This window comes from Crotalus tigris, unplaced genomic scaffold (genome assembly GCF_016545835.1).
Source record: "Crotalus tigris isolate CLP2741 ecotype Arizona unplaced genomic scaffold, ASM1654583v1 scf7180000019504.1669754, whole genome shotgun sequence".
Lineage (NCBI taxonomy): Eukaryota > Metazoa > Chordata > Lepidosauria > Squamata > Viperidae > Crotalus > Crotalus tigris.
The window spans coordinates 1,100,001-1,120,564 of record NW_024097569.1 but is presented as its reverse complement, the minus strand read 5'-3'; the positions used below and the strand labels follow the sequence as shown (position 1 = coordinate 1,120,564).

At 41.8% G+C, this 20,564-nt stretch overlaps 1 protein-coding gene across 1 annotated transcript in view; it reads right to left on the bottom strand.

The window, feature by feature from the left end:
- The window catches only part of GRHL3 (grainyhead like transcription factor 3), a 66,180-nt gene that overhangs the window by 19,738 nt on the left and 25,878 nt on the right, over positions 1-20,564 (bottom strand). The window contains exons 2-10 of the mRNA XM_039362989.1: positions 19,359-19,545; positions 18,616-18,677; positions 14,526-14,862; positions 12,459-12,532; positions 11,327-11,480; positions 11,015-11,126; positions 10,287-10,381; positions 9,421-9,579; positions 7,028-7,106 (exon numbers count right to left, since the gene is read on the bottom strand). Coding sequence (XP_039218923.1) covers positions 7,028-7,106; positions 9,421-9,579; positions 10,287-10,381; positions 11,015-11,126; positions 11,327-11,480; positions 12,459-12,532; positions 14,526-14,862; positions 18,616-18,677; positions 19,359-19,545 — 1,259 coding nt within the window. The remainder of the gene's footprint in view (positions 1-7,027; positions 7,107-9,420; positions 9,580-10,286; positions 10,382-11,014; positions 11,127-11,326; positions 11,481-12,458; positions 12,533-14,525; positions 14,863-18,615; positions 18,678-19,358; positions 19,546-20,564) is intronic.

Genomic DNA, 20,564 nt, shown 5'->3' with positions numbered 1-20,564 from the left:
TTAGCGAGGGCTTGAGAAGGATTCCATGAATGAGAATCCTCAAGGGGAAAACAACTCAAGAAGCTTGGGAAATTTTGAAAAGTGAGATAATAAAAGCCCAGTCTAGCACAATACCAACAAAGAAGAAAAATAACAGCTTTCAAAAGAAACCAGCATGGCTGTATAAAGATAAATTGAAAGATAAAAAGGACAAGTATAAAAAGTGGAAAGAGGGGCACATAACTAAGGCAGAATATCAGCAAATAGTCCGTGCCTGCAAAGATGAAGTGAGGAAACCTAAGGTCCAAAATGAACTATGGTTTGTGACCAAAGTCAAAAATAACAAAAAAAGCTTCTTTCAATATGTAAAAAACAAAAAAAAAGGTTAAGGAAATGATTGGTCCATCAGTGGGGGAAAGTGGCAAGAAGGTGACAAGCAACAGGGAGAAAGCAGAACTATTTAATTCATTATTTTTTTTTGGCATCTGCCTTTACACAAAGAGAAAAAAACAATCCAACTTGTCAAGTACCATAAAAAATAGATTGGAAACACAAGTTAAGATAGGCAAGAAAATGGTAAGTAAGCACCTACCCAGCCTAGATGAGTTCAAATCACCAGGACCAGATGGATTACACTCCAAGGTTCTCAAGGAACTGGCAGATGTGATCTCAGAACCATTGAACTATATTTTTCAAAGATCCTGGAGCACTGGGGAACTACCAGAGGACTGGAAAAGAGCTGATGTAATTTCCATCTTCAAAAAAGGGGAAAAAATAGATCCAGGAAACTACAGAAGACTGGACAGCCATTTGTCTGAAATAGTATAGGGTTTTCTGCCTGAGCAGGGTGTTGGACTAGATGACCTCCAAGGTCCTTTCCAATATCATCATCATCATCATCATCATCATCATCATCATCATCATCATTATTATTATTATTATTATTATTATTGGTGCCCCTAACCTTTTGGCCTTTAGGAAGGCACTTAAGACTGTTTTATATCTGAGGGACTATCAGCACTAATGGTGATGGGCTTTCCTTAGAGATAGGCTTGTATTTCTGGTTATAGTTATCCTCTGTCATTATTTATATATTGGCATTTTCCTTTGTGGTAGTGTAAAACATCTTGAGTCCTGCAAAATATGTAGTGTATAGATTTTGGTGTGAAGATAAATAAAGTCACCCAAAAAGCAGATATATCTGAAAAGCTATTTTAAAAAGTCAGTAAACAAATAGTCTTGAATCTAATACAGTAATGTCTTAACACAAACTCATCCATTTAAAAGCCTTCTGAGACTATTCTAAGAGCTGTGGTGGTGCAGTGGTTAGAATGCAGTATTTCTGGCTAACTCTGCCTACTGCCAGGAGTTCAATCCTGACCAGCTCAAGGTTTACTCAGTCTTCCAACCCTCTGAGGTCAATAAAATGAGGACCCAGATTGTTGCAGGCAATATGCTGACATTGTAAACCGCTTAGAGATGGCTGTAAAGCACTATAAAGTGGTATATAAGCCTAAGTGCTATTGCTATTTCATAAGTGGCATCCTAGAGAATCCAAAGTTTGTTTGTAATATGCTAAACCCCATTCACTATTGATAAGATGTGCCTGCAGATTGTCCCATGAAAGGTAAGAAAACTTGTGACTTATTTTTTTGGCAACAATCATTTAAGCGGTCCTTCAAGAATTCATTACTAAACTGAAATCAAAACCAAGAAGATGCCATTGGCAACCTCAAACCCCAGAAAGATGAACAAAGAAAAGAAGGCAGAGAAGTGAGCAGAAGGTGGAAGTGATGTTGATGGCCCCAAAATAGATCTCTAAGGACCACAGAAGTTAGCAGAAGATGGAGGTCATGCTGATGGACCCAAAGGTGATCTTTAAAGACTAGAGAAGTGAGCAGAAGATGGAGGTATGTTGATGGACCCAAAACTGATCTTTAAAGACTAGAGAAGTGAGCAGAAGATGAAGGTCATATTGATATCCCAAAAGAAATCTCTAAGGATCACCTTTTCCTATATGACCCTGATGGTCAACTCACTTAATCTTACAGGTTCTTTATAGTCTCTCCATTTTTGGAAACCTGACTGGTGGTTACTGGAATGACAAGCCTTCAGGCTGTGGTGCCCATACAACGAAGCCCTTACTCCAGGGAGTTTCCCCTGGCCCGTTCTTTGCTATCTTGAAGGCCCTAGGCGGAGCTTGCCAAGCCTTCCTTGAGGGCTTGGAGCAATCGCGAGGCCCTTGAAACTAGTTCCAGCTGCTATTTTTATCTCGGTGACTGCTCTTTTGCTTTTCTCTCTTTTGTAGTTTTTATGGCTGTTTTTATTTGACATCTTACTTATTATGTTTTGAATATGGATTTGTTTTGTAAGCTTCCCGGAGGGCATGTGTCAACTTAGGGGGTCTAAATCTCCTAAGTAAATAAATAAAATAGAATAAGCAAAGAGAAGGATTTTCAAAGTAGGACTTTAGATCCAGCTGGGGCTGGGCTAACATGGCCTGGCCTGGATTCTAGGTGGAAGGTGCAAACTTGAATCTTATGGCCACTGTCTTGGGCAGTTTGAAGTTTCCGGAATTGCACTGATTTATCTAGCGGGCATCAGATCAGTCAAGCTGGACTAAGAGTAGATGCAACTGTCAGGTCCTCAAATCCTTATTGTTTTCCCTGTATATGTGCGCTTGTTTTGGGTCCTGCCATTCTGCTGGGGGGGGGAGGGGGGAATTTTCTTTCCTTTGGGATAACTTTCACCTTCTACCTTTTCTCTCCTGCCTTTATCCACTTGAGGAAGGAATGTGTCTCTCTTATCAGGGAGACAGTTACAGAGAAACGAAACTGGAGAAGACCTTGAGATGCTCACCAACTGTGCCAGTTACCCATACACCGTGCCATCTGTGGATTGGCTGGATTTCTTTTCTTTTTTTTTAAATACATTTTATTGAGTTTCATAAGGTTAGGGAAGGGATCGGATCAGTATGGGAGTTGGGATTCAGAATGGGGGTCAGGGTTGGGAACAACAATGGGGTTATCCCCCCTCCATTAACATAAACATTCTCAAGCTTTAGCAAGCAGGTTATTGCTCAAGCTTTAGCAAGCAGGTTATATGCCGGCGTATTAGGCGACCCGGCGTATAAGACGACCCCCGTCTTTATCGCTGAGCCGCATTCCTAGAACGTCGTCTTATACGCCGAAAACTACCAGTATTTCCGGCGTATAAGACGACTCGGCGTATAAGACGACCCCCGTCTTTGGCGCCGAGTTTAGCACTTCCGGAAGTCGTCTTATATGCCGGCATTTACGGTATGTTCAATAGCACTAATTAATATAATAGTAAATAGCTATAGTAAATATGAGAAACAATAATCATAAACAATGTCAGTTAGTCAGTACATGTCCTTCATCTTACTAATATATATTCACAATAAGGTATCGCTTTCATTTCTCACTATCTTTTTGCTGGCCATTGATAAAAAAAAATGTCCCATGTTTTAAAGTAAACCGAATCTTCCTTCTCTTTAATCTCTCAAGTTAATCTGTCCATTTCTGCACATTCTAAAATTTTCTTAATTATGACCTCTTCAGACGATAAATTTTCATTTTTCCAGTATTGGGCAAATGCTATTCTCACTGCTGTCAATATATGCAAAATTAAATACTCACTCTCCTTCTCATACTTGGCTTCTAGTATTCCTAACAAAAACCATTCTGGTTTAAATTCTATCTGTATTTTAGTCATCTTTTCCAACCATATATGAATCTTAAGCCAGAATTTTTTCACTCTAGGGCAGTGTTTCTCAACCTTGACAATTTTAAGGCATGTGGACTTCAACTCCCAGAATTCCACAGCCAGCAATGCTGGCTGTGGAATTCTGGGAGTTGAAGTCCACATGCCTTAAAATTGTCAAGGTTGAGAAACACTGCTAGGGCATACCCACCAGATATGGTAATAGGTACCTGGCTTTTGTTGGATTGGCTGGATTTCAAATGGACAGTATGACTCTGGTGGGAGGAGGAATATTGTTAGTTTAACTACTATACCTTTTAAGCAGGATTTCCCCCAGATCTCACCTTGACTTTCCTGTTGTCACTAACCCCTTGTAAAAGTATCCTTTTGAGACAATGCCTGTTTCAAGAGTTTTACTTTCTGGGGTGGTTAACTGAGATGGGTCCTTGCAGCAACTCTAAAGCAACTGACTGCAGGAGCAGAGTCTTTTTAGACTGCAAATGCTGAGACTGTTTCTACTTTCTAAATCCATAAAAGCAGTTGGAAGCCAATCCCTGGTCATCTTCACGGTCACTAATCTCAAAGGCTGAGAATATTGTGAACCTATCCAAACTCCACCAGTTGAGCAACAGAAAAATACAAAATACGTAATCCTCAACTTACAACTTTTTGCTCAGTGACCCATTGGAAGTTGCAACAGCCCTGAATGAAGAGGCCTACAACCAGAATTTGCCCTTCGGACCATTGCAGCGTCCCCAAAGTCACGGGATCAAAATTCAGGCACTTGGCAACCAACATGGATTTAAAAGGGTTGCAGCATCCTGGGGTCATGTGATCACCATCTGCAACCTTCCCAGCTGGCTTCCGACAGGCAAAGTCAATGGAGGAAGCCGGATTTGCTTAACAACCACATGATTCGCTTAACAGCTGCAGTGACTTGTTTAACATCTGCCTTGCTTACCAACAGAAATTCCGGTCCCGCGAAAAATATAAAATACACAGATACTTTCAAAGACACATAGTTAGGAATGCATTGCTACAGACTTGGGAAAAAATAAAACAAAAACATTATATAAGAATTCCAATGTGGTTATCCCCAACAGAAGCTCTGAAATACCCAAATCTACTGGATATAAATAAGATAATTAGCTACAAGGAATTAGTAAATGAACAGGGAAATCTGAAAACAAAACAAGAATTGGAACAAGATATAGGCAGAGAGATTGACTGGTGGACATTTACACAAATTCAGTCTAAATATACAGAGGACAAAAAATTATATGAAATACAAAAAGAGCCGCAAGAATTGGATAAAATTATACATGGAACAGAAATAAAATTAATTAGCAATTTATACAAATACCTATTGAGATATAAAATGGAAGACGAGGTTGTTAAAGACACAATGATTAGATGGGCAAAATTTTTTGGATATAATATAGAATTGGAGAAATGGGAAAAAATATGGGAAATAAACATAAAATTGACTATGTCAGCGGCATTCAAGGATCTTCCACCAGCAAAGCTTGCCAAGATGTTCCAGAACAATTCGCCAACATGTTGGAAATGTAAAAAAGTACATGGAACGTATTATCATTTATGGTGGACATGCCCAGTTGCAAAAAAATACTGGACTAAAGTAAGAAGATGGATCGAACAAATAATAGACCAACCTGTAGACTGGAAACCAGAGATCTTTTTGTTGGGTATTCTAAACAGAAAATATAGTAAAGAAATACGGTACTTAATTCTACATATAACAACAGCAGCAAGAATAGCATATGCACAGTTCTGGAAAAATGAGAATATACCATCAGAGGAAGAAGTGATAAGAAAAATCCTGGACTGTGCTGAGATGGATAAATTAACAAAAGAGATAAAAGAAAAGGAAGACACAGAGTACTATCTAATATGGAACAAGTGGTACGACTGATTGGAGACTAGAAATAATAGAGGAGAATAAATGTGGAAAGGTCAAAAGTGGAAAATGTGTGTATAATAATGTATAGTAATAATAATATGTATTATTCTTAGTATGAAGTATAGTATGAAGGAAGAAAAATGCAAATAAGAAACAACGGGGCAACAAGGACAAATATTCTAAAGAAGAATAAGGGGGGAAAATGTAAATAATAGATTACCGTTACAAAATCGCTGTTTAAAAAAAAGGAGGAGTATACACTGTGTGTGCATGTGTGTTATGTTTTGTTTTGTTTTGTTGGTGTTAAATTTTTTTTTTTAAAAAAAGAAATTCCTGTCCCAGTTGTTGTAGGTCAAGGACCACCTTGTACGGAACTCAATCAAAGCCCCAGTCTGAGCAGTTGCTACAGTGGGGGAGCTGTAAAGCCACCCAGGAGCCCCCCTCGTTGTCTTTAAAAGACCCCTGAAATAAGAGCATCTCAGTCTTGACTATCGTATCTGAGCCTCAAAGGGAGGGAAGAAAAAGGGTGGGTTGCCAGACCGTGGGAACTGTGAGGCAGGGCGAGGCAGATGTTCCCACCAACAGAGAACGGCTGCAGAGCCTCCGTATTTCAAAGTAGGAAGTTTGCCTTTCATGCGGTCCCAGGTACACTGTAGCTGAGCTGTCTCAGATGCTGAAAAAGATGGCTGGGTGAGACCGCAAAGGTCCATATCTGATTCTGGAGTTGTGCAAAGCAGGAAAGCAGTTCAAAAACATGAAGCAGCAGGATCTTCCTTTCCCAGACACTAGGGTGTCTGCAGCGTGTGGTTAAAAACATCAAGACGATGGTCACGATGGAACAACTGAAGTGCTTTATTATATGGAACACACAAATGATGAACTATGGTGCTGGACTGCAAGACGATCCAACCGGTCAGTCCTAGAGGAGATCAACCCCGACTGCTCTTTAGAAGGCCAGATCCTGAAGTTGAAACTCAAGTACTTTGGCCACCTAATGAGAAGGAAGGACTCACTGGAGAAGAGCCTGATGCTGGGAAAGATGGAGGGCAAGAGAAGAAGGGGACGACAGAGAATGAGGTGGCTGGATGGAGTCACTGAAGCAGTAGGTGTGAGCTTAAAAGTACTCCAGAAGATGGTAGAGGACAGGAAGGCCTGGAGGAAGATTGTTCATGGGGTCACGATGGGTCGGACACGACTTCGCAACTAACAACAACATACAAATGAATGACCAGAGATCTATTGACTGCTGTGGCTGCTATATTGACTTTTTTTTTTTTTTACCATACCTTGCAGGCATCTCTGTTAGTCACCATCCCTGCAGCTTCCTTTGCATGGCCTGGTATCCACCCACGAAGGCCCCTTTCCAAGCAATTTGAAAGGAGCGGTTAATCCGCTTTTACTCACCATTATTATTGGCATCCAAGCATTTCCCTTTCCTCCTGAACTGTTTGCGTTCATCATCCCGCATTTTCCTCTCTGCCCCCTAGAAGAGAAGGAGAGAAGCTACAATCTCACTCTCACATCCATGGCTGCTAAAGGTAAACCTACGAACATTTTTTTTTAATGTAATGGTGTGTGGGAATGACCTCGGGAGACTGTGTGCAGAGATGCTGCCGAAAGATACTGCTGAAGGAGTGGCCAGATAAGAGGGAGCGTGGCCCACAACTGCACAATGGGTGGAACAAGAAAGACAGGTGAGACCCTCCTTAAATTCTCAGGCTCTGAAAGTGACAGCAGGAGGCTTGTACTTTAAGGCTGCAAAGGTGTGTTAATGTAGCTTAACGATAAATTAGATTTAGCTTATCTGGCTGTGTTACCTGTGGTCTGCCTAGTTAGTAAGACTGACAAGTCTGTGGCCATGTGACATGACATTCCTCTACCTTGACTTGCAAATATCTGAATCTAATATTTATTTATTTATTTATTTATGAGACTTATATACCGCTTTAAGTGCGAGCACTCTCTAAGCGGTGTACACCAGTAAGCAATGTATATATATATATATATATTTACATTGCCCCCAACAATCTGGGTCCTCATTTTACCTACCCCAGAAGGATGGAAGGCTGAGTCAACCTTGAGCCGGTGAGATTTGAACCGCTGACCTGCTGAACACAGTCAGCTAAAGTGGCCTGCAGTACTGCACCCTAACTGCTGCGCCACCTCGGCTCGTAGGTCATGAATGAGTCCTCTGATCATGCATAATCATTGATTGAATGTATGCCCTGCCTCTCTCAATTTTCAGGTGCCACACTCTACCAGTAGACCCATTCCAAGCCATGGGTCCCAGCCCTGGACCCATCCATTCATGCATCTTGATCTCTCCACCTTCTTCTCTCTTTTTATTGCTCTTGCTGATTCATCTCTCTCTTCTTTCTTCTTCCCTTCCCTGCCCCCAACTGCCTACCAATTAGATTTGAGAATAAGGACAGGGTTTTTCTCCCCATCATTGCTGCATGGAGTAGAGGGTGATCTGGGTTGTGATGGTGGCGAAAGACAGAGAGAGGTGTCTTTTTGCCCTCAACTATCACCTTCAAACTTAGGAGCACAATGGGGGGGGGGGATTCCATTCACACCAATGAATCCTTGCTCTCTAGGCTTAATTGGGGCTGGGGGGGCTGGGGAGAGGCTGTGGGACATATTCAAAACCACAAGCCTGAATGTCCTGTTGTTCATCTCTAAAGTTTCCTTGGAGCCCAAAGGTGGCACTTTAGCTCTTGCTTGCAAAATTTCTCTCCAAAAGATTTTGTGTTCAAGAAATAACAAACGACGGACAAATCAATTGAAAAACAATTTGGACTGCCATTCCTTCACATGGCAACGGTTGTGAGGATTATACTGGCCAAACATTGGAAAGAAAAAGAGATGCCAACTGTTGAAGAATGGATTTTGAAATGGACTGAATGACAAAAGATGACAAAACTAACCATTTTGATTAGAGATAATGGACTAGACAGCTATATAAGAGACTGGAAACCGTTTGTGGACTTCCTATGTGCTAAATATAATAAGAGATGGTTAACAGAGGGATCTGAAGATTAGTGTAACGTTTAGCTCAGCCCGTTGACTGCTTTTTCTTCTTCTTCTTTTTTCTTTTATATACTTTTGTAAAAAGGGAGGAGAATTTATTCCTTTCTTCTTTCATCACTCAGCCAGGGTGGATCCTACCGTGCATGTTATATGTTAAATTTAATTGACCACTTTTTTTCTCCTTTTTTATACACTATTTTCTTTTCTTTTCTTTTTTTTGTGGTTAGGGTTGAATGCATGCTTTTGTTTTATTACATTTTGTTTGTTGGTTTTACTGTTCAGTATTTTATTCTCTATGACAGCGGTGGCGAACCTATGGCCAGAGGCGGCACTCAGAGCCCTCTCTGTGGGCACGCACATCATTGCCCCAGTCTTAGGCCTTCAGCTGGGTTTTATAACACTTTTTTGCTTTAGGCCTCCGCCGCCGTGTGCAAAAAAAAGGTTCAATCAATCAGTCAATTTCAACTTCTTGCAGGGAAAAAAAGATCTTGCAAAGATGGAATTGATTGATTGAACTTTTTAGTCCCACCCAGTCTGCTGTTACCACTGCAGCCACACCCACCCAATGGGCCACACCCTCCCAGCACCCAATGATGCATAAGTGGGTTTTGGGTTGCAGTTTGGGCACTCGGTCTCTAAAAGGTTCGCCATCACTGCTCTATGATAAAACAATAAGCTTATATATATAAAAAAAATAACCAGGGTGACCCCTGGCCATCCCGAGGCTTTACACACACACACCCAGCCAAAGCCTCCCTTTACTCTACCTTATCACAAAATATTTTGATCTGGCAGATGGCTCGGTGGACCAGCCGGTTTGTCCCAGTGCTGTAGTCATAAGTGTCAATCTGGAGGTTCAGAGGGACACCCTTCACACCCTTTTGAGAGGAGAAGTCTGTGCTCAGGCAGTTCACACCAATGAACACCTGCAAAAGCGAATGGAAAGCACTATGGAGCTAGCTCTATTGTAGCCTTGAAAGACGGGGGTCACCTGAAGCGCTAGTGGTGTCCAATGGGTGGGTTGGTGTTATTACAATGGGACCGGCTAATTGGTTGGTGTTATTACAATGGGACCGACTAATTGCTCAGAGAAGCCATTCCTAACCAAGGTGACAGTCAAAAGATCAATGTAAACACCAAAGGAAAGAAATTATTGGAGATGGATTGGTTCAAAGTTCCAAAATCTCTGCAGGTATATAAATTGGGTGGGCCATTTTCCCAAATCTCTTCAGGAGAGGGAAAAATTCTGCAACCATTTCTCAAGGGCTTCCTTGAGACAGGACTTCCTCTTCAGGGTGACAATAACACAATGACTTAAAAATGATGAGAGGACAGTTGGCTTCTCTTTGAAATATTTAATGGAATTTAATGTGGGAAGCCAGGGAGACAGCAGAGTGCTGGAGAGACGATGGTCCAGAGAAAGTCAGAGCATTAACACACAACTCTTGGCCCCACCACTTCACACCATACCACTCCATCGATGTGAAGTTCTCCTAAATCCTTTTCTACTTTAAAATAATGTTCTAAACCAAATTCTTCTTTATTAGATTAATTAAGAGCTAGTTTTTCAAAAATGCAGGGCAATTTTTCTGCCTGATTCTAGCGGGTAGTCCTGTTGGTATCTCAAGCCTACCTTTGCTTCTTCAGCGATATTCCAGACAAAGGATAAGGCATTGTAAGCTACCTCTTCAATGTGCTGCACAGTATTGAAATTCTCTTTACAGTCAGCTAAAAGAGATAAAAAAATTATTTTATGTTCTTTAATAGACCAGGTACAGTTACTTATTTATCATTACCTTTAAAAAATGTGATAGGTCCATATTTACTCCTCAGAACTACTCCTAAACTTTCCTCTGGATTCAGTGGCTAAGATCTAGGATAATTCTACCTCCATCCAACCTTACCCAACTCCTAAGAGCCATTCTGACCATGAATGTCACAAGAATGGCCATGGTCTGTCCCAGGTGGTGAATGAAATCTATGGCCCTCATCATCATCTCCATAAACACCTGGAGGAGGAGAAGATTATGGAGGTAGGCAAAACAAATTAGCAGGAGTGCCTCCATCACAGTGGGAAATGGTCGGCTTCCCAGCCCTGTGGACCTGAAGCAGCTCATCTAAAATTTACCAGGTTAGTTGTCCCAAAGATGCTTTTTGGAGACTGAAGAAGCTTCTTGGATGAGAAGCGAAACGTCTACAGGGAAAAACAAAGTCCAGTTGCCTTTTGAAAAAGCGCCTTTGGGACAACTATGATGACTGAGAATCTCCATAGATACCAGATTAGTTGTTTGGGAGAAAGCCCTCCTACCCATTTTTTATTTTATTCTGGACAAATAACCCCAAAGTAATCGTACTCCATACCAACATCGATGACTCTCTGTTTGGCTGTCGGTTGGCGCGAATGCCAATGTTTCCAGAATTTGAGCTGTTCCATTGGAATCTTCTCATTGTCAAAAACTACCATCACCACGCTCTAGAAAAAGAGAAGGAAGCCCACACAGACACTGTTAACTTCTACAAAGTGCTTATTTATACATCCATTTGCAAAACCAAAACCAACTTTGGAGTAACATTCAGGATTGATAACAATTTTAGAAATCTCCATGGCTATTGTGCTAATGAATCCTGCAGAGACCATGTTTTTTGGCGGAAGTTTGGCCGCCTGTCACTTACCTTCACTTTGTTTGAGGACAAGTGTAAACATTTGGCGTCTCCAACTGTCCTCAAAGTCACCGGGTAGAACTGTCCTTTGTTGAGGTACGCCATGGGTGAGTCACCTGACTTGATATGAATAGCTTTGGGAGATCCCAAGGTGTATTCAAAGTCGCTGGAATGGAACCATTAAAGAAAGAGAAAGAGATTTTACTCGGTAAAACACAAAAGGAATAATCTCAGAGCAAACATGGTTTTCTTCAATGTTATAGCTACACTGATATAATGAGACTACAAAGCTGGACAGATCCTAGTTCATGAGCTAATTAGAACCCTCTTCTACTAATCAATAGGGGACATTTTAAAACAGCATCAACCAACAACACATCCATCTTCTACGCTGGTCTGATGGTTTAATGATATTCAAAAAAAATAACTGCAATTGAATAACAGAACAGAATAACAGAGTTGGAAGGGACCTTGAAGGTCATCTAGTCCAACCCCCTACTCAAGCAGGAAACTCTATATCATTTCAGATAGATGGCTGTCCAGTCTCTTCTTGGAAAATCTCAGTGATGGAGCACCTACAACCTCTGGAGGCAAGCTGTTCTACTGATTAATGGTTCTAACTGTCAGGAAATTTCTCTGTATTTCTAGGTTGGTTTTCTCTTTGATTAATTTCCATCCATTGCTTCTTGACCTGCTTCCAGGTGCTTTGGCACATATTGAAAACTCTATGCCTGTTGTCTGTCTGCTATGTAATTGCAAATTGTGAAAGTGTCTCGATGTGAAAGGTCCAAGTGGAAGGGACAGCCTAGGAACCAGATGTTCTTTTCATTGGAGACCAGTTCATTCCTAATCTCTGCATAGCTCCTGGATTTCAATTAAAAAACTGAGAAGTTTGGATGCACAACAGCTGAGCTGAAAATAAATTGGCTCCCTTGCTGAAAGGAGCCATCATTGTAAGTTCACGGAAATGCAGCACCAATTCAGAAGAAACTCTATGTGTGAAAGTCCCCAATTGTTCTCAAGTGAGCCCAACTTGAGAACAACCAAGGGCATCAGAGTAGGAAGTGCTCGATTAAAAAAAAAAAAGATATATTTTTTCCTCTGTTGGAGATTAAATAGTTCAGGAGAAAACCTTCACACTTACGTCTTGCCATCACTGATGGAATAACCTTCTGAACATGGAGCTTCTGCCTTCAAAATATCATTGAAGATCAAGGACTGCAGAGAACAAAACCAGGACAATTTGGTGTGATTTGATTTGATTTTAATTTAGATATGTATGTATGTATGTATGTATGTATGTATGTATGTATGTATGTATGTATGTATTTTGAAGCCTCCCCTGTTCCCTTAGTTCAGGGGTTCCCAAACTTGGCAACTGTAAGTCTTGTGGACTTCAACTCCCAGAATGCTTGTGGAAGTTGAAGTCCACAAATCTTAGTTGCCAAGCTTGGAGACCCCTGCCTTAGATCCAAGGCAAATTGGGTAGACAGATATGTAGCAGATTACCCTTGGCTGTGTGGGGGGGGACAGCGTATTCAGAAAAAAGCACCATCTCCTTAACTGTCTCAGCCAGCTGCTAAACAAGTAGGACAGCAGAGCAGACCAATTGGGAACCACCCTGTACTCAGAACTACATAATCAGCTCTTGAATAGCAGAGTGCTATTTCTGCAACCTCCAGAACAAGTTTTTAGGAAGAGAGAGAAAGAGCTGAAGTGGCTATGGATTAGATCAGTGTTTCTCCACCTTGGCAACTTAAGACATGTAGACTTCAACTCCTATGCTGCCTGGGAAGCTCTTGGAGTTGAGGTCCACGCGTCTTAAAGTTGCCAAGCTTGAAAAACTCTGCATTACATGCGAAAGAAGGACTTTTCTTTTTTTTTTTTTGCCAGAACAGGACTTATGAAACCCATTCTAATCCAAACCACATCCTAGCTAGCAACCTGCTTATGAATTAGGAGCAAATACGAAAATGTCCTGGCTTTAGGTGTGAAGTAAAGTGGTTGCACAACCATGAGAAAAACCAATATTTTCCCCCAGATATCCCCACCACAGCTTTCTCGTGTCTCGTGTTGTCTAAAGAAGGATTGTTGATGGAATAGAAGCTCCATCAACAACCAGACCCCAAAACGGGATTTCTGAGAGCCGTTGTCCAATGCAACTGGAGGACCAGTTTGTGCTAATGTTTGAAGTGGGAGATCTTCCTTTGATCTTCAGGAAGCTTCCTTCTGTCCTCTGCTACATTTGCAAAGATGGTTGCTAAGATATTTTTTTAATTATGCTTGGTCCATAAATGGTGGTGTCCCAATGGAAGAAAAGCAAAAGAGCTTGGATTGTTTTGCATTTTGAAATCTGCCCAGCTTTCTTTGGGTCCAGGGTAAACTGGATGAGGATAAGGAGAAGAGCAAGCAAGGCAAAAAGAAAGTTCATGCAGAACATTAAGCCATAAACCATGGTTTACAAACATCTCCTTTGAGAATTCCATTCATATTATTTCACTGCCCATAAAGTTGCTTTTCCTTGAACCAGGATGAAAGGAAACCAATCCCATCAGGACTCTAAGTCAGTAATTGCTAAAGGTGGACCACGTCTCTGTAATTTCCCATTTCTTAACTCTTTTGCACTGGCCTAGTTTAATAGGAAAGAGCAGTTTAGAAATAAGCTGTAGTCACTGAACAATGTGGATAACAATGTGGATAAGAAGTCTATTTAAGGAACAGCTGACATCACCCCCCCAAACACTACTTCATCCTGCTGAATCTTCGTGACAACTTATTTTGTATGAAAGGGACACTCCTTTGTACGCCTAATTACCACAATCTGTGCTGCTCCCATTTATAACCATGCATGTCACATCCTGCACAGAAGTGGGCAGAACCACACAGCTTGAAACCAAGCCAGGTGGCTGACCAAGCTGAAATGGCCCTCCCTTAGATCCACCAAACTTTCTGGGTTTCAAAACAAGCTGGATTTTATGCTACGTATTAAGATATACTCTTCCCAATTTCCCCCAACCTGGTGCCTTCCAGATGTGCTGGATTACAATTCGCATAACCACCAGCTGTGTTGGTTGGAGATGTTAGGAGTTGTGCTCCAGTACATCTGGATGGCATGTGGTTAGAGAAGCCTAACTTAGCGGTGTCACTGATATACCCTACAGACCACCATTGGCTTGATAACATCAAACAAGGATCTTGCATAAGTTCTTACCTCCTCAGGGTCCTCTTTAAAGGTGCTATCTGGCTGCCATCTCTGTTGGGGTGGAGCCACGTGGATGGAGTCAAAGAGGGAATTAAGCGAGCCGTTGTCATACATGTCTCCTGAAGTAATCATATAATTCTCAGGATTGGTCTCTAGTTTGCTGGGACCTGGAGGCAGAGCTGGTGGCTTGTGAGAAGAAGAGATGCTCTCAAAAGCTAAACTGTTCTTCTTGGGCAAGTCCAGATATTCTTGGTTCACCGAAACGTTTTCAGCCAGAAGCTTCATGAGCTGAGCAGAACCTTCAAAGGAAGAAATCTCTGGTTCATATTCCATCCCATGGCAATGCCTAAAAGAGAAGGAAGGACCAGACAAAAGGATTTAGCAACAGAAGGCCAGCAGAAGGACATTTAATACGGTAACTACTTGGTAACTACTGTATCATCAAAACTTGATCAGATTATTCTTTTGCTTTCATTTTGCTAAATGGAAAGCTTGCACGGTTTATAGTGCTACCCAATCTCTTTCACAGAACTCTCTCTAAGGAAAGGATGGAGAAGCCATGGCTTTCCAGAGACAGCTCAAGTACAGTTCCCTGAATTCTGCATGGAACTGTTGGGAGTTGTACTCCAGCAACACTTGGAAGGCCAGGGGAGCTGAAATCCACAAGTCTTAAAGTTGCTAGGGTTGCCTAGCAACTTTAAGACTTGTGGATTTCAGCTCCCAAGTTGCCAAGGTTGGAGATCTTTTCCTGCTGTAGGAAATTCAGGAGATTTTGCTGTCCACCATCTTGTTCATAATCATTATTTCAATGCCAGGCCAATTCTGCCTTCTTCCACAGCTCAGTTCCTTCTCCAGCTAAAGTTTCCAGCTGTTGTTTAATCCTCTAGCTTGAACCAGCAAACAACCCACCTCCTAATTCCTTATCTTCAATTTCCATGCAGTTGTTCAGAAGCAGATATAAAGCACAAAGCTGAAGGGCACTCAGCATCCAAAGTGATACTTACACCTATTGAGACTCTCCAGGACACATTCTCTGGGAAGCATGGATGCCCAGAAGGATGAAAGGATGGATATAAATTGTTTTTGCACAGTGGTTGAAAAAGAAAGTGGTTTATCACTCTTACACACCATGCAGAGACATTGCAGAGACACTGCTGTTCCTAGTTCTCAATGTCCTTAGCTACCTAGGACCCCCCAGCTAAGATTCCAGCCTTGGGCCAGAATCAAGAAAATAGCAGACAGATTCATCCTTTTACTCATCAAAAATAGCACTCTAATGTCTGCTACTCTAATGGTATGTGGGAAGGATCTTGAGAACTGGGAGAGAAAGGATACTGCCTAAGTCAGTGGTTCTCAACCTGGGGGTCGGGACCCCATTTGGGGTCAAATGACCATTTCACGGGGGTCGCCAAACAACGCAGTCCGCCATTTTTCCCCCCTTTTCCTTAGCTGTGCTACTCCCTTTTATTCTATTGGCTTTTGAAAGCCAATAGAATAGACTCTCTTGAATAGAGTCTAATTCTATTGGCTTTCAAAAGCCAATAGGAATTGTCCAGGTTGTCTCTGCCCTGCTGAGCCCGCCAAAAATCCCATTCTGCAAACGGTGCTGCACCAGTTGAGTAGTCCCCGACTTACGACCGGTTGAGTAGTCCTCGACTTACGACCGGTTGGGGGTCGCGGCATTAAAAAGGTTGAGAACCACTGGCCTAAGGGAAGATCGGATAAGAGAGGGCTATGCCTGCAGCTGCAAAATAGGCAGAGAAAGAAACACAGAAAGGAAACTTGCTAACTTCTCAGGCTGTAATAGAGAGGGCAGGAGATTTGTACTATCAAACTGTAAATTTCTGTTACCCAGTCTTACAATAAAGTAGAATTAGCTTATCATGTTCCGTTTCCTGTTTGATCACCTGGAAAGGCTAAAGTCATTTCAGAAGATCTCTTCTGTCTTCCCTAACCATCATGGATCTGTCTCCATCTCTTTTAAGAATAACTTGAGATGTGTCAGGAGAAATTTCCTGTCAGTGAGAACAATTAACCGGTGGAAAAACCTGCCTCCAGAAGCTGTGAATGCTCCAACACTGGAGGTTTTTAAAAGGAGACTGGACAGCCATTTGTCTGAAATGGTATAGGGTTTCCTGCCTGAGCAAGGGGTTGGACTAGATGACCTCCAAGGTCCCTTCCAACTTTATTATTACTACTACTACTACTACTACTATTATTATGGATCATCGCACAGTCAGCCAGATGTTCAGACTGGATTTGGCATTTTGTCTACCTATCGAGACCTTACCCAGGACCTGGGATAGGCAGATGTGGATGTTTGATGGTATTACAGATATCATCGCAAGATGGAAGCAGTTCCTAGTAAGGCCGCCTTTTGCAATTGACTAATGGCGAATTTGTCAATGCCGATGATGGTGTTCAAGTGGTGCTCCAGTTGTTTTGGGATTGCACCCAAGGCGCCTATTACTATTGGTACTACCCTTGGTTGCTTTTGCCACAGTCTTTCTATTTCTATTTGTAGGTCTTTGTATTTTGTTATCTTCTCCAGTTCTCTCTCGTCTATTATTATATTATTATTATTATGGATCATCGCACAGTCAGCCAGATGTCCAGACTGGATTTGGCATTTTGTCTACCTATCGAGTCCTTACCCAGGACCTGGGATAGGCAGATGTGGATGTTTGATGGTATTACAGATATCGTTGCAGGATGATGATGATGATGATGATGATGATGATGATGATGATGATTATATCGATCATCGCACAGTCAGCCAGATGTTCAGACTGGATTTGGCATTTTGTCTACCTATCGAGTCCTTACCCAGGACCTGGGATAGGCAGATGTGGATGTTTGATGGTATTACAGATATCGTCGCAGGATGGAAGCAGTTCCTAATAAGGCCGCCTTTTGCAATTGACTAATAGCGAATTTGTCAATGCCAATGGTGTTCAAGTGGTGCTCCAGTTGTTTTGGGATTGCACCCAAGGAGCCTATGACTATTGGTACTACCCTTGCTTGCTTTTGCCACAGTCTTTCTATTTCTATTTGCAGGTCTTTGTATTTTGTTATCTTCTCCAGTTCTTTCTCTTCTATTCTGCTATCTCCAGGCACTGCCACGTCCACTATCCAGACATTATTATTATTATTATTATTATTATTATTATTATTATTATTATTATTATTATTACTATTATTGTGGATCATCGTACAGTCAGCCAGATGTTCAGACTGGATTTGGCATTTTGTCTACCTATCGAGTCCTTACCCAGGACCTGGGATAGGCAGATGTGGATGTTTGATGGTATTACAGATATCGTCGCAGGATGGAAGCAGTTCCTAGTAAGGCCGCCTTTTGCAATTGACTAATAGCAAATTTGTCAATGCCAATGGTCAAATTTGTCAATGCCAATGGTCAAATTTGTCAATGCCAATGGTATTATTATTATTATTATTATTATTATTATTATTATTATTATTTCTTCTAAGCACACCATCTCATACCTGGGCAGAGATTGCCTCTTTTTATAATTTTGCAGTGGCTGCCAAGTGGTTTCAGAAGCCTCTTTCTCTACTAGGAATAGCAAATGATGTCCCATCAGTGTTGCTGAACTGCAGCATCCAAGATCCCTTGCAATTAGGCATGCACTCAAATTCCCCAGCACTTGGCAAGCCAGAGGTTGCTAGTGTACATCTTCTGGAAGCATAGTAAAGCGTTTCAAAACAACTGGGTGCATAACCAGCATTTCTGATCTGATCCTAGTCCAGAAATAGGTAGGAAGAAGCCAACCTACCACCTCAGCTTTCTGCTGCCTCAGGACCATTGTGTAGGAGGCAGCCACAGACCCCAAAGAGATGCAAATAATTTTTTCAGTTCTGCTCTCTTCACCCCATCCCCCAATCTGCCATAACTTGTAATCTAGTAAGACATTGTGGAGTCCAGCCCTCCCGTTGTCATCACCTACTGACACACCTTTCAATTATTTTTTGAACTAAAGAAACAGATGTTTTGTAGCATGGGTTTATGAAGTCCTCATTTGCTAGAATTCCCCCCCCCCCCAAGCAGTTTACAAAACAGGATAGATGTTTTCCTTACCTTTTCCCAATTTCACTGCGCCCTGGTGTTCCAGATGGAAGGATTCGCTTATCTTTTGGAACCTAACAAGGAGAAAAAAATAATGAAAAATAAACATGGCCTGCGGATCAGGGGATGATGATGTTCCAGGTTGAATCTCTATTATTGTGTATTTGCAATGGTTGACAGAATGCATTTAACCTGGTGGCCAGATTAATCATATTTTCTAGTTTGTACAACAACCTCAGCTATAAACACAAATCAGATGGTCTGAATTTGCATAACACTCTAAGGCAGTGTTTCTCACATGACAACTTGAAGATGCGTGGAGTTCAGTTCCCAGAATTCCTCACCCAGCATTCCCCATTTCTTGTGGTTACCAAGGTTGAGAAACTCTCTCATGTTTGAGAAACACTGATTTAGCATCATGTTTACCGTATATGCCGGCGTATAAGGCGACTTCTGCAAGCGCTAAAATCGGCGCCAAAATGGGGGTCATCTTATACGCTGAGTCATCTTATACGCCAGAAATACTGGTAGTTTCCAGCGTATAAGACGACGTTCTAGGAATGCGGCCCGGTGACAAAGACGGGGGTCGTTATATACGCCGGGTCACCTTGTATGCCGGCATATACGGTATTTGCAAAAATAGAAATGAGTTCTGCTCTATGGAAATTTGGGAACGTGACAGGCCTGCTGTGGCAGCCATTTTGTGAGTGCACCCAGCAGATTCTCCTAATCCCTGCACCAATTGTTGTTCATACCATATAATAGTCATAGAGGAGACTCAGGGCTGCTACGCTGTCATCATCCCCATTTACTCTCATCATGGCCTTAGTGGCTGCTGTTAGAGGGTTCTCCAGATAACTCTTCCAAGCTTCGTCTTCGTTCATATAGGAGTACTTCTGCAAGCCCATCCCATCGTTTTTCAGAAGACGCACAGACATGAAGCTGAATGGGAACACAAAGAGGCACGTTGTATTGGGACATTTCTTTGCAACCATCGGTTTTAGCAAAATACGTAGAAAATTACAGCACTTGTATCAGTCCAATACACCCTCTAATATGAACAGTGCTATTTGTCGGGGTGTGCTTTTTATATTTTCCTTGCATGCTGTCTTGTTGTTTCATTTTACACGTATGACTTCATTAGACAACAAAAAATAGATTTTATCTTCTAAATTAGACTGGTTTAGATGGATTAACAAGAGAGTAATGAATCTAGCTCTAACCTGAAGCTCTAAGTGAAGTGTTAGTGCCACTTTATAACACCTTGGTAAGGCCACACTTGGAATATTGCATCCAGTTTTGGCCACATGATATAAAAAAGATGTTGAGACTCTAAAAAAGAGTGCAGAGAAGAGCAACAAAAGTGTTCAGGGGACTGGAAGCTAAAACATATGAAGAACAGTTGCAGGAACTGGGTATGTCTAATTTAATGAAAAGAAGGATGTGGGGGTGACATGATAGCAGTATTTCAATATCTCAGGGGTTGCCACAAAGAGGAGGGGATCAGTGTATTCTCCAAAGCACCTGAACTAGAAACAATGGATGAAAAATAATGAAGGACACATTCAACCTAGAATTAAGGAGACATTTCCTGATCATGAGAACAATTAATCAGTGGAACAGCTGGCCTGCAGAAGCTGTCGGTGCTCCATCACTTTAAGAAGAGATTGGGCAGCCGATTGTCTGAAATGGTATAGGGCTGGGGTAGGCAACCTTGGCTCTTTTATGACTCATGGACTTCAACTCCTAGAATTCCTGAGCCAGCCATGCTAAGGGGAAAGGGAGAGGTTTCCAAGCTGAGCCAGGCTGGCTCAGGAATTCTGGGCGTTGAAATCCACGAGTCATAAAAGAGCCAAGGTTGCCTACCTCTGGCCTAGGCCTAGGCTGCTTTATGACTGGTGGACTTCAACTCCCAGAATTCCTGAGCCAGCATGGCTCAGCTTGGAAGCTGGCTCAGGAAT